This window comes from Neolamprologus brichardi, chromosome 4, assembly GCF_056152115.1.
Source record: "Neolamprologus brichardi isolate AB-2024 chromosome 4, ASM5615211v1, whole genome shotgun sequence".
Classification (NCBI taxonomy): domain Eukaryota; kingdom Metazoa; phylum Chordata; class Actinopteri; order Cichliformes; family Cichlidae; genus Neolamprologus; species Neolamprologus brichardi.
The window spans coordinates 12,478,230-12,502,832 of record NC_142107.1 but is presented as its reverse complement, the minus strand read 5'-3'; the positions used below and the strand labels follow the sequence as shown (position 1 = coordinate 12,502,832).

Here is a 24,603-nt window from a genome sequence, read left to right as displayed (position 1 = left end):
ATGCCAGCAGTACTCCTGGATATATTTGGTTACACTTCTGACCTTGATGAAGAAAGAGCTGTGGAAATTTCATTAACAATTCATTATGCCAACAGCACAGCTTTATGCCCATGCTACTACTGTCTTCAGTGACTGCAGTCTTAACGATGCCTTGCAGAGACACATAATATTCGAGCAAGTAAGTAGGGTCACCTGGGTGGCATTGTGTTGTCCTGTTTTGGGGAAGTTTGGGGGAGGTATGGTTTCAAACCACACTGACTGCTTTAGCCCAAAATTGTCCCTAAATCGCTTTAAATGCCAGTTGCAAATGTAACAAAATCACTACAAAATAAAATTTGAAAAATAAAATTATACTGAGTACAATAGATAAAATATCTCCCAAGTGACAACAGAATTACCAGACACAAAAAGAAGCGACGTTAATACATCTCATGTTGTTTCGTATCACAGCTCTCAGTCTCACAAACCACTCATCTCAACGTGCTAGCCGTCTTCCCTGTAAGCCTTTAACAAAGTCCTTCAAAACTCCCAACTCAAGCAACAATTGCTCATTGAACACTGAAAGCCTTCACCACAACAGCTCCCTGGGCAATCAAGCAATTTCAATCGCACCTTCCAATTCCAACAGTGGGGGATGAACCTACCCCTGCTGTGACATCTACAACCCTTCAGACTTCCAATATACATTCTCCCTCTAACTGTCTCGCTGTGAACACTACGTGCTACAAACAGTATGCACTCTGGTGCAGACGCGAGACAAATCCTTGTGATTTTGTCAGTTGTATTTTTGTTTGCAGAGCCATATGGCTTCGTCTCGGCAGCAGTCACCAGTCACTCATCTCAGTGTCCCAGCTATAAACGTCTCAATTAAATAAGATTCAATCTTCAGATGAGCGGTTTCACGACTGATTTGATCCTTTAATCTTCATGTTCATCATTTCTACAATTTAATTTGGAAAAATGACAAGGCTGGGTTGAGATGTGCCTTTGAGCGTGGTACACCAAGTCCTAAATCACAACTGCTATGATTAGGTGGCTCACGCCAGGATGGTTATTCCAATGAGTACTCCAGTTCAACCCTCTTTTAAATACAGAAAACAGACTTGGAGTGTGCACGCAGTGTTCCAACAAAATATGTGAATTCATAACTACGTTTGTGAGGGTCTGATCAAAACTGAAGAGCATTATAGCCCTACAGTTATGCACTAAAGTTTTCCTTACTGTCACATAACATCTCTGATACTCAAATGAGGATTAGTTTGAGAACGAGTGGCGAGCTTGAAAAAGATTAAATGCAAAGAAGTAAAGATATAAATGGTTGCATGCAACAGCACTGCAGAAATTCTATTTTTTTTTCCGAGTGCCCAGACTTCGATATGAATCTCCTGCCTATTCATCATAAATCAGGAACAGTCCATCTGAGCTGATATTGTTGCTCAGGTTTACTGTAATCCATATATAATTAGAGTTGAGCAATCATACAAGAGATTAAATCCAGGATATGGAAACACAGAGAAACAAGTTAAAGTGACCCCAAATGTAATCCAGAAAAACATATTAGGATGAAACACAGGACTTCAGTGAGCTTCTACTGCAAATTCTCTGGGCTTTATAAAGAAAGAACAATCTTTTAAAAGGACAAAGAACTCAAAGATATCATATTTATCACGTTCTACCATGCCATAGAGGAAGAACAATGACCAAGAATGTCATGTTCTTGTCTTTAAGCTGAATAAGTGTACTTAAGTGTGTGCGAGCATGTCACAGGCACTCCCGACAGACATCAGCACACAATGTACCAACACCTTCAGCACCGCGGCAGGCCTAATGAATGCAGCAGAGACACGCCTGTTGTTTTCTTCTCTTAATTTACGCTCGTTAAGATGTATCCTTTCACATTCAGCTCCCCTCAACAGAGGCAGGTCAGACCACAAACCTGACACCTACGGCGGTGTGAACATAAACACAGAGCGCTCGATTTTTACTCTTACTCGGGTAATGTGACTTGAAGACATTTGTACTGTGTAGCATTTGGTGTGAAAAGAGTGGGCAGACTATTCTCTCGAGGATTGCTTTCAGAAGTGCAAGCTGTTGTAATATACATCCCCAGTTTCCCGTGTTGATTTGTCACTATTCGCTCACATTCATAAAGCTGTTAGTTGCATACAATATGAAGCTATTCTTATTTATCTGTTCTGTGGCGCTGCAGTGTACTTGTTCACACTATTGCCTAACAAGCAAAAGGGGGGAAAAAATCCTTGGTTTGGTCCTCATTGCTTCCAGGAGGAGACATAAATCCCTTTGGGGTTGGGTCAGGAAGGGCGTGATGATCCTCGTGAATAAGAGAGCAGCCGAAAATATAATTTCATATGAAAAGAAACAGCACTATAAACTGAATATTAAACCCTGTTAGCTACAGTGGCAAACAGTGTCCTATTTGCAATCTGTTGTGCTTTAATATAATTCCAGCTTGTTATTATTTCATTACTAAACCATTTATAAATCTCCTCCTCAGTTACACAGCCCAAAACCAGTGGCGGGTTCCAATAACAACAACGCTCATGGTTTGTTCAATATTAAACATTCATTAAGAGGCAGGCAATGCTTTATTGAAACATGGTTTGTTTCTGCAGCCGGAGGCAGCAAAGCTCTCCATCTCTGTCACTGTGTCTGTGGTTGTCTTTAGCAACACTCTGCTGCTGCCACAGGAAAGCAGCGTTCTCACTTTGTGCTGCTCCCTGTCTCGGTTTGCCACTTGTATTTTTTTTCCTTACACAGCCATCTGTCCCTGGCCTGTGTGTTTTGTGTTCTGGGTTTCTGAACAAACATTAAGCAGGACTCACTGCTACAGATTTCGAACATCAATCCATGAGAAACACTGGGGCCTATTCACATAAACAAATGATTACCTCTTCTACTGGTAGAACACTTTTGAATAAACGTGTGAGTAAATAAATAAAAGCATTCAATCTGTTTGGGGCTGATTAACTTCCTCTTTACTGATACTGAATTTCTGCTAGGCTGCAGCATTGTACCAGTACTATGATTATTACATACACAACACCGGTATTCCAGATCTCTTTCTTCTGAAAAATCAATGATGCTGGAAAAAAAAAAGAAAGGAAAAAAAACACAAAAAGATTTTTTTTCTTTTAGAGAGAATCTAATCTTGTGGATTTTGTTCTGCTTTTGTGGAGCAAGAACAGCTTTGGCAAGCTTGAATAAAGCAAAATAAAATAAACCAAAACAACCTATTAGTAGCATAAGTGCCTGAAAGTGTCAGACAAACAATATGTGGTGTAACTTTTTCCTAAGCCTCTCTCACACAATCAAAATATAGCTTTGGTATGTGCTCCCAGCAAAATTACTATCAAATGTCTTTTGGAGCATCCGTAATCTTTCATAAAATCCATATCTCCACAAGAGAAAAAGGTGACCACTGTTATATACTGATGGCTTGCTAAAAAAGCACTGACACACAGAAACACAACCAGGATTTGATGCAGAAAATATACATTTTCATCCGAAAATGAGAGGATTTACCAATGTGTTTAAAAGAGTCAAAGCAGTTTCATTTAAGCAGGACTGACATGCACATTCATGGCACTCGATGTAATCCCTGCAGGGCAACAGGCTGCAGACTGTAAGCCAAGAATGAGTCATCTCAGACAGACAGAGATGGAGAGAACATCATGAAGCAGGTTACTTTTCACCCACTTTATTAAATTGGATGTCCAAACAAGCCTTATGTCGTGGTGATCAACTCTCTCTCTCCACTACCTTCCTTTTAACATGATCTGTTGGGCTTTTATGTGCTTTTTTCACACGTTTAATGCATCGGAAATGGATGGTACCAAAGAATCATTATGACCATCTGACAATGTGACTGCTGCCACGTTCTACATCTAACAAACCACCTAAGACTATTCGTTATGTAACACGAATAGTGCACTGATAAAATGTGACCTTGAAACAACTGTTTGAAAAACTGAATGGAATGAATGAAAGGAAAACGTTCAATATGAAATGTTGGGGGATTCAGTGAAGAAGAACATCTAGTTTAGTAGTGGCAGTGGAAGCCCTGGTTTCATTATGCCTCCTCCAGCTGTTTTTATGACTGCACCATGGGGACACAGCAGTTGAAGAGCCGCAGAGAGATTTTGATTCAGTAGGTTTTATAATCGTTCTCTACTCTGTGGAAATCAAACTCATGTTTCTTGGACTTTTTTCCCCCCACTTTGTGTGGCTTGGAAGAAATTCCTAACACTGCCGAAAGGTTTCTATATTCCATAACTGTCATGATGGTACAGTATGAAGGGTTAAACTGCTGCCTCTTATGACCAACTAGTTTGTGTTTTACTGGGAACCTGTTTCTTTAATGCATTTTATAACCTGAACCACACTAACTCGTTTTTTGCAGAGTCATGCAACAGGAACCTCTACTGCTTAATGATGCTAATCAGGGAAAGATGAGCATCATGCTCCACTTGCAGAACTGACTGGTCAGTAAGGTGTGATTTAATACACATCGATCATTTAACCTGTTTAAGAGCAGGTTAGGTCTGCACCTTAAGTTACCATGGTGATGTACCCCAATGAGAATAGAGCAACTCCTGAAGCTACCTTTCTAAGCCCCTAGCTCTGCTTTGTAGTAAAAGTGTGGTGGCGGCCTGTATGTAAAGTGGTGGATTTATTTATTCAGACACAATCTCCCTATTTAGAATTTATTTTATTTTTTTATTTTTCAGTAACTTATTGTAAATTTCTGACAACATTAGACTTGTAAAATGGTCTTTATCTACACTTGATGCTTTATTTCGTTTTAGGCAGCCCAGTGCCAATACACTCTTAGCATGACTTATCAATTAACTTTAAGTTTAAATTGTTGATTACAAGCCATTTAACTATTTGTACATTAATTTGCTTCTCATAACTGAAGCTTGTATTTCTATTTCTTTATTTCTATTTGAATATTCTGTTTTGTTGTCCGTGTGTTTTGTATCTGATTTGATTGTCTATTTTTAAATGTTTGTTAATAATTCAAATAAATCCTTATATTATAAATGACGGATACCCCCAAGGATTTGTCCAGTCTAAATAAAATGCCTTTTTACCCTTTAAGACAGGTTGGAGCTGACACTCTCCATTTTGCGTAACTAGAACTGCAACTACGCAAGCTCACGCAATAATTTTTTTTGCACATGAAACAGGAGTTGTACTTACAACTTATCCCATCAGTTTGGGATCACAGTTTCCTTCCACATATAGCTTTGCAAAAGTTGCATAAAAAGCACTTGCAGTATTCCAGAAAAAGGCTTTGCCGATCTGATCAGCTGTTCGTAACACTTCCTAGGTTGACGTCAGCGTGAACTATTGCATATCCGCCATTACCTGCCTAAACCGGAAGTGACATCATTTTCACGGAAAATGTAGTTTTTTTACCTTCAGGGCTTTATAAGCCTTCATTGGTGTTTTTAAAAGTCATGTTTGACTTTATGCTTTTCTATATAGTTTCTGGGATGCTTAGAACTCAAGTTGCACAGCTGGAAATAGTTTATTTTGATGCACATGCTGGTTTTTTGTTTTGGTTTTTTTTTTACAAATTTGTAATATAACATTTATTTTAGTTTTTCCTGCAGTATATAAAAATTGGTGTATTTCAAAATTAAAACTATAAAGGCACTCAGAAATTATTTTGTGCAACTTTTTTGTATTTGCAGTTTTGAGGGATAAACCTCTTAAATTTCTCTTTTACATATATTTCTCTAGAAATATATGTAAAAAAATAAAAACGATTTTCAATTTTTTTTGTAGTTTATTACACCTTTCTGCAATTTATGTAGTTACTATGGACTTAATGCATACATACTATTAGAATTTGGGCTATAATGGTTGTATTGATGTATAGCAACTTGAAATGCTCCCAGAAATGGCACTTTAGCATGTAAAAATATAAAGATAAGCTCCGGCGGACTTGGTTCTACGGTAGGTCTTAAAGGGTTAATACTACAAAAATAGTAAAAAATCATAGCTGTGAATGGAATACACCTCTCCGTAGAAACATACATCTATTCCCATCTGTACGTGCCACTTATGCTGCACAAAGTTTGTTGTTTCTTTCAGCATGATTAAATATATTGAACACCTCTATTTGTCAAATCAAAACATATAAACATAACCTTTCATAAGAAACCTTCCACTATTCCAGAAAAGCTCCGTTACCTGCTGATATCTCTTTGTGTTTTTACATGATGATGCTTGCAGCCCTGAGCCTTCCTCTTTGCCTTCTATATCGATGGCAAAGAAATCACTAGAAGATTATTGTGGAACATATGGAAATGATATAATAATAGATACATGTCCAAAGATGCTACAATATATGTTACATATAATGTATGTAACAATTTTTTTGTAACATATACCTAACATAGATCTGACAGAGACATGGCTAAAGAGGGAAATTTCAGACTATCCAGTGGAACAGCTAGTTTCTCACTAATTCTGGTGACTGCGGAAAAACAGCAGTAAAATCAGTAAGAAGGGCTTAACAGCTTTGTTTACTCAATATGTTCAGCACTGGATTGAGGCCATACTATTCACCACTGGAGTTTTCATCATTGTTCAAATTATGCCATCAGCGCTCTGCACATGTGACATCATTAATTCCACAGTCACAGGCCAATACATAGCAACCCAGTGCACTGCTCATGATAAGAGTGGAGATGGAGCCCATTTACTAGTTCTTGACAGTGCAATTAAACAATAATCTCAAGATGCTTTCACACAGTCACTGTAACTTTTTCCAACTATACCAGACAGAGAAAGCAGTTAGACTGCACTGCATTGTTAAACAGTCTGCACCCTGCCTGCTCTCTAGTGAAAAATTCACTTACACTGCACCTCATAGAAAACCAGAATAGTACAAATTCTGTATATAATATCAGAAAAGTGAAGCCAATGCAAAAATGCCTTAAACTTGCATTCTTTTGAACAGCCAGCAGGTCGTATTTCATGAGGAAATTATGGTTCAGTGATAGTAGCGCGTGGGCAGCACATACGCAGCATGTGGGCAGTCGGTTGGCAGTCCATGAGGCAGATACAGACACAGTCTACCTGCAGAGAACGCTTTTTGTCAGATCGACAGCCACAGTCTGTGGGTAACTCTTGCTTGTGCTGTTGCTGGTCCATCAGCCAGCTGAGGAGAAGAGACAAGTCCTTCCCTTCCCTTGTCAACCAATTACCATTCAACCGATGCACAGTGTCATCCACATCATGCACTGGGATGCTGGGACTTTGGGAAGCTGCACAAGAGCAATGGTGGTTATTGATATTTTATAAATAATCAATTAGCATTTCATAGTACAATAAAGCATGATATGCTTTAAGATTGGCCTACCTAGCTTGGAGCAAAACTGAGACTACTGGGCCACATTAACTACTATCCATGTCCAGCTGATGTAGACATGCACAGTCTGCTGTGGTTGTTTTTCCAATCTGCAGTGGTCAGTGTTGTATTTTCTATGGTTTGCTGGGGAGGTGGCCTTGGGCCTTATGATGTCAATAAGCTTATGACGAAGGCCAGCTCTGTGACATGGATGGAACTGGGCAGTATGTAGGCAGTGACAGAGAAAGGGATGAAAGGAAATCTGAAAGCACTCATGAACAACCCCTCTTATCCTTTGCCAAGCTGAGGAGGCTCAGGAGCACATTCACACACAGATCCAACAAGCCATGTGCCTCACAATGCTTGGAGGATCTCTGAGAGGATCTCTCATGCCATCAGCAATCAGACTCCAAAGTTTACGTCCAACCTCAACTAACCGACACTCAAACACATGGTCTCTATAGCTTTTTTCCCATATATAATGCATGAAAAACAAATGATGTTGCCTGGAGAGGCAAAGAGTCAAATGGGAAAAGTGGACTGTTGTGTCTATTACACACTTTGCTGTGATATGTGGTTGCACTAGCAGATAACATGGCACCTCAAATCCTGAATTCTGTGCCTCTCCACTCTCCCTCCAGAACCTTGGGAAATCGGAAATGTACCACGATGTGTAGATGTGTTGTACGTGGGTTCAACATCCATTTAAATGTCAAATCCAAGAGTATCCCAGCGAAATACTGCACTGCATAGGACTTTATTTTAACCATCAGTGTTTTTAATGTTTTCAGATCATGTTGAAAGAATCAAACTCCCAACGAGTGGTGTGAAAAAAAGTTTCGTTTTTTACACATTATTTATGTAAAAGAACTCCAAATGTTAGCAGGTGTTTCTGTGGTCAGTTGATAAGAAGTCTGTAATATGCAGATGGCTGTGCATTCTGTTTACACTTCCTCTGAAGAACAGAGCTGCAGCCAGATATGAAAGCTAATACATTAAGTGCAAGACAGCCCCCGCTGATGATAGTATTCATCAAAACACACTCAATTGTGCACATGTCCACACAAAGAAAAACTAACCCACAATCTGAAGCGAAGGCTCCACTTGTCTTCAACAAAATATATATAAGCTCTATGAGTCAGTATTTGTAATACAGTCACTTGTTGCTGTATCTTATTTGTGTGTACATTTATCCAACTGCTCTGTGAAAAGGATTGAATTGAAAAGAAGAAGTTGGATTGAAAAGAAAAGTGATTTAAATTGTTCGTTGGAGCTCATTGGTTTGAACATTTCAGAAACTGCTGATCTACTGGGATTTTCCCACACAACCATCTCTAGAGTTTTACAAATTATGGTCTTAAAAAGAGAAAATTTCTCGTGAGCAGTAATTCTCTGGGTGAAAATGCCTTGTTGATGCAAGAGATCAGAGTAATTCTAGCTAAAAGGAACAGTAAGTCAAATAATCACTTGTTACAACCAGGGTATGCAGAAGAGCATCTCTGAACTCACGACATGTTGAAATTAGAAGCAGATGGACTACAGCAACAGAAGACCACACCAAGTGACATTCCAATCAGCTAATAACAGGAAACTAAGGGTAGAGTTCTCACAGGGTCACTGAAGTTTGGAAAAAGTTGCCTGATCTGACAAATCTGGCGAACATGGTGTAAAAACATAAAACGTCAGCTCCATCCTGACTTGTGTTAAAGGTTGGGGCTGCTGGTGGAGGCGTAACAATCGCACACTGAGCATCGTTTAAACACCACAGCCAGTTGTTGCTGACCATGCGCATCTCTTTATGACTACAGCGTACTGATCTTCTGAGGCCTGCTTCCTGCAGGATGTCACACAGCTCAAATTTATCTTGGGTTTCTTGCATGTGAGAGTAAGTTCACTGTACTCAAATGGCCTCCACAGTCGCCAGCTCTCAATCCCATAGAGCACCTAATGATTCTCTAATAAAACTAGGGAAAATTGCGAACAGTGTTGTAAAAGCTAATTGTCAATTTATCTGTTGTTTGTATGTGAGATTAAGATGTATTTTTTTCATAAAGTTGGCCTGAAATATCAAGCAGTTTTCAACATTAGCGATCTGGTATTTTCTAGTAAATCTTCATCCTCATTAATATTTAGTTCTCATCTCCTAAACTGTCATGTATCTGAGAAAAAAATAACACAATGGCAGCTGTTGTTATAGTCATGAAATTACTGTTACAATCCCAAGATAATTACAAGAAGAAAATGTATTTGGAATTATAGGACTTCATTTCACGCCATCAACAATATGGCACGCTACACAACACTTACCAGAGAAAGAACAGGCAAAACAAAAGCAAACCAGTAGCAGACTGAACTTTTAAACCCTTTAAAGTCAGTTTTTGAGAGATTTTGAGACATCTACATAATCAGCGTTATTTTTTTTTTCACTCCAAAAAAACCTTTCTGAAAAAAAATTTCTGGCAATTATTTCATGGTTTGGGATCTAAAGGGTTAAAGACTTTACTTTAGATGTCAAAAAATGGGACAGCACAGTTACAGCAGAAATTTTCAACCCTTAATAGAAGCTTTGCACACCACATAATGCCCCAGGAATCAGGCAGAAAATGACACCTGAAATAAAAATCAAAGCTACATTTTAAATCAAGAGGCTCTGTTTATCTCCAATAAGCACTGATGCTACAATTATAATTTTAAAGTGGAAAAGTCCGACACTGAGCAGCGCGCCACAGAAATGCAACAAAAGCAGCACTGACAGCTTATTCAGACAGAGCATACCTGAGAAATCTTATCCAACACCTGTCTCCCTCCATGAGCTGTTTTATCTCTCATCTCTGGGCTCTGAAAAGTAGAGTGAAAACCAATTGGTTTCATAAGATTAGAAAGCACCACACGACGACCAGGTGCTCCACCTGTCAGCTTTTACCCTCACACACAGCTGTGAAGCAGAAAAGTGTGTCGGAAAAAAAAAAGGTTTATTAGAAGATTGCAAGATTAACTGGCTTTTTGTGGATGGAAGGCTCAAGAGATTCATTAAACGCCTCTGTGTTTAAAATAAAGCCCACAAAAGTGCAATGCTCGACTCTATAATACTTCTAACAGTATAACAGTTCACAACTACCTGCTGAAGTTAAAAATTATATTTGATCATTTCAAAATATATTTCCTCTAGTTTTCATTTCATCGTTTAACTCACAGCAAGTTTCTTCTGCTTCCCAAACATGTAACCACACAACCAGGCAACGCTTGAAAGAGAATATGAGTCATAAAGTTACAGCTGTGAAGGGCATAAAATTCTGTCTGAAGTCTGGTTTGAAAAGTGGAAGAAAACAATTCCAAGGACCTTCGAGAGGAAAAGAGAATACTCAGAACATGAAAGAAAATGTGTCTATAAGCAAGCTTTCAGTGCTCTGTAAAGAATCCAACCTTTATTTTGGAACGCTAACTTTATTAGGTGTTTGGGTCAACTGCCCATGGCAGCAAATTACTGCATTTAGCCATGTAGGCATGGTCAAAACAAACTGTTAAGTTTAAACCAAGCATCAGAATTCAAAGAAAATTTAAGTGACTCTGAATTTTTCAATCTTTGTTGGGCTAGTCTGAGTATTTCAGAAACTGATGATTTACTTCCCACACAAGCATCTCTAGAGTTTACAGACAATCTTCTCTTGTTTAAAATGCGTTGTTAATGCATGTCAGTGTCATGGCTCTGGTTCTGCTTTCCAGCATTCGGTGTTTTTTGAACTTTAAACATCTTTTTTTTAAAAGTAAGTTTACATTTCACACAGTCACAGTGAATAAAGAAGGTTAGAAAAACATTGTCTCGGTTTCTGCTTCGACATTCAGATGATAGGGTCAGATTTTAGCTGTAAACAACTTGAAAACATGGCTCCGTGTTTACAGCCTCATGTTGAATATATGCCATGAAGAATTAAAGCAGTAAAAGGGGGCCTGGTCCCATATCAGCACGATGTACCACTGTACTTCTAAAGGTTGTGAGCTGGCTCCTCTCCCGTGTCTTTCTCCTTGTGTGTGTGTCAGTGAAATAGGGTCTACTCCTTATCTGAGGAGGGCAAGGTGTGAAAAGGAAGAGAGACAGATGTAGAAAACATTACTTGAATTAATGACGGTGACAGTGAGTGCAATAAAACCTTCTGTATTTATCACTCCAGAGCCAAAGATGGAAGGACACTTACATCAAACATGTGAAAGTAAGGCCAAAATATCGGATTTTCTTTTAAACAACATGAATGCGGTGACAGTGGTACAAAGTCCCCTGCTAGTACCATCACGGCTGCCATCCTCCAAAGCAATCGACCGAAGGGAAATACTGTAGCAACAGCCCTCCTTCCAGATCATGGATATTGGGTATTGACAGTCTCACATGGTGTTGACTGAACAATGCGACTATGGAAAAGATTACCCTGCACAATAAACAATAGTCACAAACGTTAGCTTTAGTTCTTTTTTTTAGTTTTTATCATGTTACACAAATGACATCCTTAATTGTGTTTGGTATTTGTGTGCAAATGGATAAGATGGAAAAAGGTATGCTATCTGTAACTCATAAGAAAGCAATTAAAGAAAATTCTGGACTGAACCTGAGAGCACTAAAAATCCAGTGGAACAGTCTCCAGCAAAGATAATCAATCGCACTAAACAGCTCTGAAACAAGCAGTTCTTTAGCTCTGTTCCAACAACAGAAAAGAGAGCAGTGACTGGTTTGCATGCCAGATAACACCCTTTGACAAAGCTCTAAAAGCACATTTACAGCTACATCAGGAACTGACCGGCTGTCAGCTGTTGCACACAAACAGCTAAGCTAGGCTGATGGCTAGGTGGACAAAATTCTTTGCTGTGTGTTCTGTTCAGAACTGTACAATAAAATAATAATATTAACAATAAAAAATGAAAGTCCGGGTATGTTTTATTTAAATGTACCTCACATTAAAGGTTTAAATCATTCCACCATCATACCTTGTATCTCTAGGGTAGCATCATTTCAACTTAACCAGCTATTTCAATCACAAAAAGCATTCATAAATGAATTATACACGAGGAATTACAAAGCAATTAATTTGGATTTTACATCACGTTTTGTCAAATGTCATTGGTACAGCTATTATGGGAAATGGCTGGCACTTAAAACGTCTGTCAAGCGCAGTGATTTGCGGTGACTTTTAAATGATTCCTAATCACCCATCATTTTTTGGAGAGCATCAACCCACACTGTTTATTCTCAGCTTGATTATAACCTGTGCTTCCTGCTACAAACAGTCCGGCGACATCATGCCAGCAAAATAAAAGATACCTCTGACAGCAAAATTCAAAAACACATAAAGCTGAATAGCAATCAGAGGTTTGTCTCTCAGTTTTTTATTAACAGTCACGGCATCTAATACCAAATCTTATCTGTGTTAAATACTCTTTAACAAATGAAGATGGGGACAGTGAGATCCCACTGAAACCACTCTGGATAAAGCTGAAAAAGTATACTCAATATGATTGAAGCCTTCCAATGTCAACTGTGAACCTTGGTGCTCAAATCCGACTACTGTCTTCTAAATGTCCCAACAGGTGTGTTTCAAGGTAACGTCTGTATTTCTTAGTGCTCAGTTTGTTGTAATAGACTATGTGAAACAACATGAAGCAGATCATTATCCTTCAGAATCACCTTAGTCACCACAACTGTGTCTCACAGGAGTTAGAGTTTGTTGCAGCAGGCAGAGTCATTTTCTGTAAATAAATCGCAGTGTGTAAGACTGCTGATAGAGCCGTTGGCACAGACCGGGCAAGGCATATGGCTGATGGTGCCTTAGTCACAGAAAATACTTAATAATAATGCCTTAAACACAAAGTCTTTGGTTTGATAAATAAATAATATAATTCATCTAATTTATTTTGGTCCATACACGGTTGTGTGTTGGAAAGTTGTTCATGAATGTCTGAGAAATTAATTTAGTCCTTTTTATTTAATGTTTTAAATCAGTCAAAAATAATTTTAGCAGGTTATAAAGGTCTTTCAAAGATCTCTTTGGGCATTGCCGTCTTTTTTATTCATTGCCAGTCTAAACCTTGTATCTGACTATTCTTAGGGGAATGTTGTTTTTTTAAGCAAAAACATGTAAACACAGAAACTTTTTCCAAAAAAACCTCGCAAAATGTATTTTATTTTTTCGAGAAGCCTGTGTCACGGTTTGGTGCTGCATTTCAGCCAGTAGTGTTGGGACTCTTATTAAAATCAATGGAATTATGAACATATCATAAAAAATATCTTCAGATTTTGGTCCAAAATGCAATATTATCTGGAAAAAATCTGGACAATGATTCACACTGCCAATGCAGCAGAAGCATATCTGGATAGAAAAACACACAGTAGAACACTATCATTCGTGGACTGGCCTCCCCAGAGTCCAACAAAAGGTAGCCAACATTCAATCCTGAAAATGACAAGAAAACTGGTCTAAGAGAGTTCAGGCTGTGGTGAAGAATAAAGGTGGCTATATTAAATTCATTCATTAGACTGTTTTGGCTTATATACTGTATTTCCATGTATGTTTGCAGGTGTTGCAATAAATTTCTGCCCATATTTCCCATTTTTCTAGCAAAATATAGGAATGAGGGGTGGCGCCAGACTTTTACACAGTCCAGTAGTAACCTTTTTTTTCTTTTACAATTTGCAGCACTATAAGTGACAAAACACTAAAGACAGAAAAAGGACAAAATATGTCAACAGTCTCTGAATGAAGCCTAATTTCCTTCACGTTTGCTAACTTATTATATAAACAGGTTCCAAAAACACCTGTTTAATTTTTGTCACTGGTGGTACAGTCATTACATAATTGCCAAAAGCATCAGTAGTATTCATTAAATATTTTACAGCTGCCCCGGGCTTCTAATTGCTTGTCAATTCACCATGGTACGATGTATAATCAATGTTTTCAGTTCAGGGCCTGGACCAGTGAGGTACTTCATCATGCCTCAGTAATTAGAAAGCAAATAAAGACCTGAACTACCCAGCAAAGCCAAGTCAGGATTTCATTCTGCACATCATTCAGTGCTATTATGTACTGCCATGCATTTATCGCAGAGGGAATACCCGTAATAAGTGTTAGTGCCTAAAGGCCTCATGAATTTTTTTTTTCCTTCAGTTGCCATAACATCCCAAGACACTTGTCTAATGCCAAGGTTTCAATGACAACACAGTTTTACCTACAATATCAATGTTAAAATCATACAGAAAAGTTAATAGATCACTTTAATTTAACTATATTGCATTGTACACAAAACCAAGTTAATGGGTCATTGATTCTTTGTCGCGGCAAGGTACCTACTAATAAATTACAGTTTAAATTCCTCCATGACCTTTTCCTTCTTTATCTTTCTTCTGGACAGTCAACATGTGCTTGTTTCCTGGCTTTCACAAAAAAAAAGAAAAAAGAAAGCCTAATATCCAATCAATAACTGCTTAATGGCCTCATGCGAATTTCAAATGCAGGACTAGCAGACAGGCATTGACGATGAAGTACACCCAGCACTAGATTTTCCCTGAACTGCTATTTATGTAAAAACAAAGTATGCTTTTAAGCCATTAACGCCCACCCTAAATCTGAAAATAATGTTACAAACATTGCACTTCCCTAAGTTCTTTTCTTAAATGAAAAAGAAAAACAAGGCAGACACAGTAGATTAAGTCCAATTTAAAACCCAATGTGGTCTGACATCTTCCAGATTGGTTGTTGTTTCATGTGTCATGAGTAATAGTGTTAGGACAGAAAGTGCAGGTCTGTCAGCTTACTAGTCATGGCTTTTGTGGCAAAAAACCCACATTCATCCATTTGCAAAGAAACCTAAGTGGCACCTTAGTATTACGCTATCATATTGAATAATGCCCCCAAATTTTCATGCCAGCCTGTTACTTACAGGGTATCATTTGCTCTTCTTTTGACCCCATGCAGATTACAGCAAGTACCGTACCATTTACCAGAGGTTGCAGTACCATTGATACAAGGTACAAGTGCTTAAAAACACAACTAACAAACAAAATGCTTAAAAATAAAAGTGATAAAAGTGTGTGTCTCTTTTACGGAGCCCCGCAAGGGACATGGGAGAAAAAAAAATTACAATGAACTTTTGCAAGATCTCGCAAAACTAACTCGGGATCTCGCAAAAGTTGAATTCCAACAATGGCGGCAGCTACTTAGTTGTAATATTACGCTTTCTAGGTCACAAAAGAAACTTTTAAGATATTTTGAGGCGTGAATGTAGTTGTGTAAACATCAAATATGTGCTCGGTTTACAAGACATCACATATTTGCAAAAGTGCTGCAACGTTTTCGGAGATCTGACACCCACCATCTCGAAGCTAACGGGAGGTCGAGACCTACTACAGCTGGGAGGAACACCGCTCTCCCGGCACATCGTGCCTCGACCTCCCGGTCGGCTTCGAGCTGGTGGCCTCTGAAGAATGCGGCTAAAAGTTTTGCGAGATCCTGAGTTTGTTTTGCGAGATCTCGCAAAAGTCCGTCTTAATTTTTTTTTCTCCCATGTCCCTTGCGGGGCTCCGTACTGTTTCTCTGTCACTATCAGCAAGATGGAAAAAAATCATTATATATGTCTCTTTAACCACTTTATACAAACTAAACATTGAATTCTTATAAGCTATATAATTGCAATTAGAATATGATTTTCTGAAACATTAATACTGTGTTCTAACTGTGCAGAAGACTCACTCATAATGCCATGGATGATTTGATTGGCTTGTGTACTGTCACCCGCAGGTTGACGAGTAGATGTTTGGGACACTGGATTTGGATTTGTCCCTCTCCCATCATGCAGAGCTGCTGAAGAACATCAAAAACAGCACTTCAAAACCAACGCTTGGGTATCACAGCTGTGAAGTGAAGCACTCTGCAATAGTGATGTGTCGGTTCGCGAACGAAACGGCTCTTAGAGCCGACTCTTTGACGTGAACGACGCGAGCCGGCTCCTTATCGCGAGGTGTGGGTTTTGTTCTTCTTTTTTTTTTTTCTCTCACCCTCTCTCTCGCAATTATTTTCCCGCTTCACTCTGCATGCGAGCCTTGTGCTTTACGCTGGGATGAGGGGAGGCGGGCGTAGTTACACTCAGTAGCACAGGAAGCGGGAGGGAGAGAGAGAAAGAGCCAGGGACAACAACGTCACATTAGAAAGGTATAGTAATCATCCACAACTATTTTCAGTTGCAGATGATAAAGGATTCAGAAAGTTTATTCATGCAGGCCCATATGACAGAGAATGTGCATGTTCTTTTTGTTTTCATATTATAATTTATATTTAATTGTGTTGTGGTTTGCAGTGTTTTGTGTTGTTTCACTTTAAATTTGTAAAAGGAAAAATCTGAAAATTTAAATAGATAAAAGTTGAAATGTGAATAGTTGGTTTTTGTATTTGTATTAATTTATGTATTTATTTATTACATTTTATGTGGAGTGAATAAATAAAAGTATATTTACGGTGGCCCCTACAGACAAAGCACGTACAAACTTCAAAACACGTACAAACCCCAAAACACGTACAAAAGACAACAGAAGTGCTCCAGGATGCTAGGCGCAGCGTTGAGCTTTTGTTACCTAGTGGCTACACAAGCCAGCAGGTACCAACGACCGGATTTGGTGTGTGGTAGTAACAGGTAAATGAACTTTTTTTTTTTAATTATCTGAATATATACAAATGCTTGTGCATAAATACACAAACAATACACATATGCTTTCATGCTTTCAATTGTTTAATTTAAGTGTTCTAGGTAGCTCTGTTTTGGAAGTGCAGTTCAAGCTAGAAATGGGTTTTGGAGTTTGTATGTGCTTTTTGGAGTTTGTATGTGTTTTGTCTCTAGGGGCCACCGCATATATTTATAAATAAACATATATAAATAAAAACACTTTTTTTACATTAGTAATTCCTTTTGTGCATTATTTTATATTATTGTTAATAATAAATTAATTAAAGCAACAAAACAACCTGAAGAGCAGCCGAACCGAAAGAGCCAGTACTCTAAAAAGAGCCGGAAATCCGTCGCAGCACTACTCTGCAACCACCTCAGCAACATCCTGCATCGTTGAGACTGCTAGATATGTATTGTGTTTACCGCATTCAGGAAACAAGATGAAATTAGCTTTGCATGAGTGCTGGAGGTTTCTGCAGCACCTGATTGTTTTACAGCTCTGTGCTCACTACTGCCCCCTGAAGGGCAAAAGTTGAACTAAAGGTAAAGTATGGGCATGAACTTGCACTACACTTTTTTGGCTGAAAGTAATATTTTCCTTTGTGGATGAAATCCAAGTCTCACTCCAGTCACTCCATTTTTTTCCCCTTTTTGACAGTTTAACTTTCACTGTGCAATGCCTATGCGGCATTGCTCAGACTGTAAAGTTTAGGTTCATTCAGCTAGCTCTAATTTCCCAAGGGCTGCCACAGCGGATGGATCCGTATTGTTTGATTTGGCACAGATTTAAGGGCAGATGCCCTTCCTGACGCAACCCGTCCTTTTATCTGTGCTTGAGTAACAGGTGTCGTACCATTTGTGTTAGCTCCTGGTTTCAAACCGCAGAGTTTTCACGTGTAAAGCGCATGCGTTAAAGGTTTCAGCTAAAGGTAAGCTCATTTTTTTGTGCGCAATCAAAAATCTGAGTTTGTAGCTTCCGGGAAAATTTGTGACAACAGACCGTCTCCTAGCCAATCCTAGTCTGACTTTAAGGAAATGCGTTCTGACATATTTTACCCAGAAATTACATAAAATTGAAATTACAAAAAAATGTAAATTGGGTAAATAAACTTTAGTAAATAAGTAAATAACTTCTTTCATGAAAAAGAACTCGTGCCTCGATCCTGTAACCAAAATGTTAAAGTCAAATGATAACTGGATGATAAGCTGATATGAACTGACCTCCTTTGAGTCTTGGTGTCAACTTTATTGTCACATCCCAGAACTATCCTATCCACAGTGGCGCAGGGCGTTCGCCACCAGAGTCGCTAAATTATAGCATGCTTCATGCAGATCAGCTCCATCTTATGTGGGATTGGCTATCTGCATCATTGGAGACGGTCCCTCTTCGTTCAGAGGTGAGTCTCTTCAGCACCTCCCCGGCACTGCTTAAACATCCCCGCGTCCTCCTGCCGGAGACAGTTACTGCGCGCGCCACACCACGAGGGCATCCGTCTCCTTTTCTCTTGCCGCGTAACACACAATACAGTACGGAATTAATGCAAAACGAAATTTTGCATCACGCAGTGGTTTTCCATCTCGCCCATAAGACAAACTTGGGGAATATTTGAAGATGAACCTGCCGTGGACACTGAAAACACTTGAACCCACACAGAAGCGGTGTGTTCTGTGAATGCTGAAAAAAAGCCCAGTTACAGGTAAGATAATAACTTCCAAGAGCAACTGATAGGGATGTGTTAAAAAATGTACGAAAATAAAGTCAGATTTACGGATTAATGAATTAAAAACGGGAAATTGAATGTGCTTGAGCCAAAGAAACGTCTCGCCCGTTTACCGTGGGCTGTGGTAATTTTGTTAACTGTTTACACAGGCGCAATTTCACAACACACATAACCAAACAATATCCTATCCTGTTTGTATACAGAGTTTCCTAATATTGTTAATGAATGACTTAACCTCACTCTTTCACAGTTTGTCTTTTCTGAACCAGATTTGTGTCATTGGTCTTGTCTTCTGCTAAAAAAAACAAAAACAGGTTACTGAAGGGTTTTAGGTACAAAATACTCTTTTTACCATCTTTGCTGGAAGCAAACTGCATTCCTGACTCCTTTCTTCCTTTGCTGGCTCTTGGCTGTATATTTTTATAGGGAGAGAGAGAGAATACCTGTTGCTCAGTTTGCACAGTACCTCAAACACAGCATTTTTTCCACAATATACCAGACACCTGCAGTGTTTAGGTGTGTGATTCATTTTTCATCTACACAAGTGCTTTAGGCACCATGTTAATCGCGTTTGTGCTCTGCCTCTATAGAACTAATCACTAACCTTATTTATTCTTTGCGATGGGAATGTGCTTTTTCCAGTTTCCAAGTGATAGGTAATACAACAGTGTAAGCATCCGAACAACAGTAACATGTGGTCGGCTGTTTACCAAAATACAAGACTGCAGGCAGAGTCCAACCTTTCCTGCTGCTATGGAGAAAATGATGCACTGGCATAATAAAACCTCTTATCTTTTTGGCTTCAAACTAAGTTGTCAGACCACGTTTGCCTCCTGTGTACTGGCAGTGAAAAGCACTTCAGTCTCACTGCAACAAGGCTATTGGCAGTGCCGTGATTCCCCCCATTCAATTACTTAAGCTGAGATAAATTTACATCCATGCCTTCCCCCTAATAAATTGGGGTGTGTGTGTGTGGGGGGGGGGGGAGAGAGAATGTGTCAACAACGAATCCAAGGTGGCTTGTCACAGCTGATCGTTTTGCAGCGTGTGAAATGAAAGAATTTCCCCCGGGAGAGCTTATGGCTTTAGGGGGTGTGGAGTGATTTCCCTCGGTAGCAGTAAGCCTGACCGAATAAACGCACAAAGAAGGTCTAACCTCAGGTAGAAAGCACCATCTAAGCTTCTGTATGAGAAGATATTCCTCCTAAGACATGCTGTTATTCAAGTCTGTTCTCAACAGAGATACAGATAATCATGGTGTAGACTATTAGATTCCCTATATAAACTGCTGGCCATACATGTGAAAAACAAATTTTCTTATTGCTACATCGTGTGCTCGCATGTTTTCTGCCATATAATAGCCACTCATATCATCTGTCCGCAAGTGGATTAACTCTTCGCTATTTAGACCATCAGGGTTGAAAGAACACAATAAAGAGGTTCGGTTTTCAAGAATTTCATACTTTAGCTGACATAGCTTCTCTTGTGCTTGTGTCCAGGTGTGATGTCATAATCAGTGCGACACAGAGAGACTGAGGTGTCATGGACTCGTGGATCTTCCCGTCATCCCCTCCGAACCTGTCGGAGCACCTCATGTACGACAGCTTCATGCAGGACAATGAGTCCATCCCCCACGGGAACTACACAGACCACAGCTTCAACAGAACCAGCACGGTGGTCATCACCTGCATGTACTTTCTGGTTTGTGCTATGGGGCTGTGTGGAAACGCTCTCGTCATCTATGTCATTCTGCGCTACGCCAAGATGAAGACAGTTACTAACATCTACATCCTCAACTTGGCGGTGGCTGACGTGCTCTTCATGCTTGGCCTGCCGTTCATTGCCATCCAGTTGGCCCTGGTCCACTGGCCTTTTGGGCCTGTGCTATGCAGGGTCGTGATGACCGTCGACTCCCTCAACCAGTTCACTTCTATCTTCTGCCTGATGGTCATGAGCATTGACCGCTACTTGGCCGTGGTGCATCCCATTAAATCCACAAAGTGGAGGAAGCCACGCATGGCCAAGACTATCAATCTGGCAGTGTGGGGGGTGTCGCTGATGGTTAACCTGCCAATTGTTATTTACAGTGGTGTAATTACAAAGCACGATGGCTGCTTCTGCACCATCGTGTGGCCTGAACCTCAAGAGGCTTACTACACAGCATTCATGTTCTACACATTCATTCTAGGCTTCTTCCTGCCCCTCATGGTCATCTGCCTTTGCTACCTGTGCATCATCATCAAGGTGAAGTCGTCGGGCATCCGTGTGGGCTCCTCCAAGAGGAAGCGCTCAGAGAGGAAAGTCACCCGGATGGTGTCCATCGTGGTGGCAGTGTTTGTTTTCTGCTGGCTGCCTTTCTACGTTTTCAACGTCACATCAGTGACGGGCACCATCAGCACCACCCCGATTCTGAGAAGTACCTTTGCATTCGTGGTGGTTCTAGGATATGCCAACAGCTGTGCTAACCCCATCCTTTATGCCTTCTTATCAGAGAACTTCAAGAAGAGTTTCCAAAATGTCCTGTGTCTTAAAAATGTGGGAGGGCTGGACGAGGTTGATCGAAGTGATAGCCGACAGGACAAATCTCGCATGATGAATGACCCGACGGAGACCCAGAGTACTCTGCTCAATGGGGACCTGCAGACAAGTATCTGAGGGGCGGCTGATTGGACTAATGTACACACTCTCAGAAACAGTCATCAGTTACCAATCTCTCTAAGGTTTCATCAGGAAGAACATTATTAAATATTAAACTTATTAAAAACCAACACAGAGGAAAAATCAAAGGCATGTCAAACTGCAGTGTCCCTCTTGATGTATTATCAGGTTCTAAGCAAATCTATTATAACATAATAACACAAATTCATAAATGCTGTCTTTAGGCTGTAAATGAAATGCAAATTTAATCTCTTCAGTCCCGAGTGTATTAACTCTGAAGTAACTAAACAGACGCCAACACCCAATTGCAAATGTGCCCAATTAACCAGTGTAGTAGAGACCCAGCACTATGTAGAGAGGCTGTGCCAAGTTTACACATTTTTGTATTGGCTGAAAATAACAAGAGAACAGTGTGCTCAAGATATTGTGTAACTGCAGATTATTTGTTTCTTTTCGGGAAGTGTTTTGACAGTAAACAAAATAGAAACTGTATTTAAAGAAAGTCAGAAATTGTATATAAATATATGAATCTCTCAATCCTGTCTTGTACAAAACGAATGCTGTCAGCTGTAGAACATAACGAATGTCACTGCTGTTGTGTGTCGTTATGTTCTGTAATATAGCAACTTTTTTCTTATTTTTGTGAGTGATTTTCCTTGTAAGACAAATGTATCTCATGTAAATATGAATGTTCAGTAGGGCACCAAATATTTAGTCCTGTGTCACTTTCTCCCTGCATTACACTATGTACATATATAATTTAAGTCCCATTAAAGGGTACTGGCTTGACAGTTTATCAAGCAAGCCTCTAACCAAAGTGCTGCTAAGATGTATAGACATTTCGTAGGGTTGTAGTACCATGGTGGTATTAAATAGAGCAATGTTACCTTCCTGTTTTACTGGATTTTTCACAACACTGCTTATTATTTAACGACATCTACCATATAATAATCTTGCTGTCATTGTTTGCAAAGTAATAATTACCAATTAGCTTAGATTTTGGAGAGCTGTTTCTAAATGATTAAGAATGAATCCAAAGTCTTTTTATTATGTTTTTTCCAAACCTGAAACCTGTTAAGATAATTTCTTATTTATAGTTATTTTACTGCATTTTTTTCTGTCCACCGGTTTCCCAGGAGCTGCAGTGTGCATCAAAGTGTACAGATCACTTGATCTATATCTTAAATCAGTTCCTGTATCTGGAGGCTGAGCTTCCACATCACATATTATTAGTTAACACTTTGTATCCTTTGACTCTGACCCATCGTCCTCCGTGGCGTCTTGGGGCTACATTTTGAGTGTGGTTTCTAACACTTTGTGTCTGCGTGTTGTGAATTTGTGAAGGGCTAGAACACTTATCCTAAAGAGGCTGTGGTGTTCCTTTTTAAATCGTCACTGTGCTGCTCCAGGAGTCCACAGTTCCTTCTGGCAGCCCGTGACCTCTCTGTTCCTATAGTCGGATTACTATCTTTGTGTTTATGAAACATTTATATTAGATGTGGAGGTTTCTTCAAAAGCATCAAAGCTACTGATAGATTTTAATTAATTCATAAAGAATCGTGACTGCCCATGTGTTGATGTGAACATGTCAGCTAGCACTCTCTAGCAAACAAGAGGTAAAATACGTGTTACTACTGCCTTAAGCATGCCGAGTTCAATATGTACTTCTTTGTGTGAGTGTTTACATGATATGCAGAAGTGCACACACACACACACACACACACACACACACTTAGTCACACCCCATCCATAACTAACCAAATTCCATATCCAGCCTGGCACTCTCTCTGCAGTATTGCTGCATATGTTAACAGGATTGTAACTTCTTATTAGCATTGAAAGACATGGAGCACCTCTAGTGTCCTATATTTCTATAGCAACAGTGACCAATTGGTGTTGGTTGCATAGAAACATTTATAGCATGACAATAATAGAGAGATGACTCCAGGAATACATTATGACTAGATGTTGCTCAGAAGACTGAAGAAGAAGAAAAAAACTCAGCATCTCTGAGCTATGAAACCAAACACATCAGATACATGTGAAAGCTTATAGTCTGTATTAGTATGTGTGAGCAAAATAAACACCTTGCATTAAGTATCATGGTAGCAGATACCAAGGGAGAGCTGTGTTACTGCTGTTTATTAATGCTGATTTCTTAAAATCCATGTTTTTCCTTTACAATATCTGAATTGATTACATTGCCTGTTCTATTGGTGTTTTATTTCACTTTTCTTTGTTTTGTGAATGTTACCATTCCTGTATTTTGGGATATATATGTTCCCCCAGATCCTGTTTAGTTAAATTAAAGTGAAATCGTTATCTAATAAGATGAGATTGTGTATAGTTGTGTTGAAACTAAATAAAGAATATGTTCAAAAATCATTTGGTGCAGTCTTTTAAAACCGACCTTTGTCACAACATGAATGAGCAGGTAAACACAGAGGTTGTTTATGAAGAGTGTGGGACTTAGATGTCAAAGGTATCCAGAGGTGTGGCTAAAGGGGAAATTTGATTGGACCCTCTCCCTCCCTAAAATCATGTGGTCATGTCAGTGCAATCATGGGTGGAAATTAAAGGGGTATAGCACCGCTCATTGCAATCATCAAGCTATCACTTTAAATTATAACTATTTCATGTTAAATATTATTAAACCCAATGAAAGCTATTCGTTTAAATGTAGACTGGAAGATAATTTATTTTGAAAGTTGAACTCCCCCTCACATTGGCTCAGTCCACTATAGTACACTGCACAAAGCATGTGTGAGTGGTCTCAATACCCACTAAAATTAAACATGTTTGGTGTTGTAATAACCAGACTTTATTTTTATTAATACGCTACCTCGCTGACTTGTGTTTCAATATTGTTACAAGGTGGCTACGGCTTATTTCCTAATGTGTGTTTATGGAGACGGGGGATTTGTGCACTCATTTAATTCTCAACCAATTTTCTAAGGATACAAAATGTTAAATTAAAATCCAATTTACTTTAAACTGTTTTAATTAGTCGGACGTTATAGTCGCTTAACACAAATTAACGCAAAATAACTGTCATAACAAATCATATATACGAGACAAGTTTAATTTATGTCATAAATAATGAAGTAATGTAACGTAGTGAAGGGATACAACCTCATCTTA

The 24,603-nt window shown here is 39.2% G+C and overlaps 1 protein-coding gene and 1 long non-coding RNA gene across 8 annotated transcripts; one reads left to right on the top strand and one right to left on the bottom strand.

The window, feature by feature from the left end:
* Positions 1 to 9,943: 9,943 nt before the first annotated feature.
* Positions 9,944 to 19,544, bottom strand: LOC148102966 (uncharacterized). 2 transcript variants are annotated; one of them, XR_015718989.1, is made up of 4 exons: positions 19,409 to 19,544; positions 19,157 to 19,214; positions 16,114 to 16,224; positions 9,944 to 10,222 (listed from the first exon to the last, which is right to left on the bottom strand). It is a non-coding gene; the product is annotated as an uncharacterized LOC148102966 (long non-coding RNA). The 2 variants fall into 2 exon arrangements; XR_015718990.1 differs by lacking the exons at positions 19,157 to 19,214; positions 19,409 to 19,544 and adding an exon at positions 18,305 to 18,946.
* On the top strand, positions 17,950 to 23,819 carry LOC102796655 (somatostatin receptor type 2-like). 6 transcript variants are annotated; one of them, XM_035907947.2, is made up of 4 exons: positions 17,950 to 18,012; positions 18,346 to 18,480; positions 18,673 to 18,780; positions 20,304 to 23,819. In XM_035907947.2, the coding sequence occupies exon 4, from the start codon at positions 20,347 to 20,349 to the stop codon at positions 21,457 to 21,459; it is 1,113 nt and encodes a 370-aa protein (XP_035763840.1). In that variant the 5' UTR covers positions 17,950 to 18,012; positions 18,346 to 18,480; positions 18,673 to 18,780; positions 20,304 to 20,346; the 3' UTR covers positions 21,460 to 23,819. The 6 variants fall into 6 exon arrangements, with proteins under 6 accessions (XP_035763840.1, XP_006791477.1, XP_006791476.1 ...); XM_006791414.3 differs by having other exon boundaries at positions 18,650 to 18,780; XM_006791413.3 differs by having other exon boundaries at positions 18,363 to 18,780.
* The last annotated feature ends 784 nt before the right edge of the window (positions 23,820 to 24,603 follow it).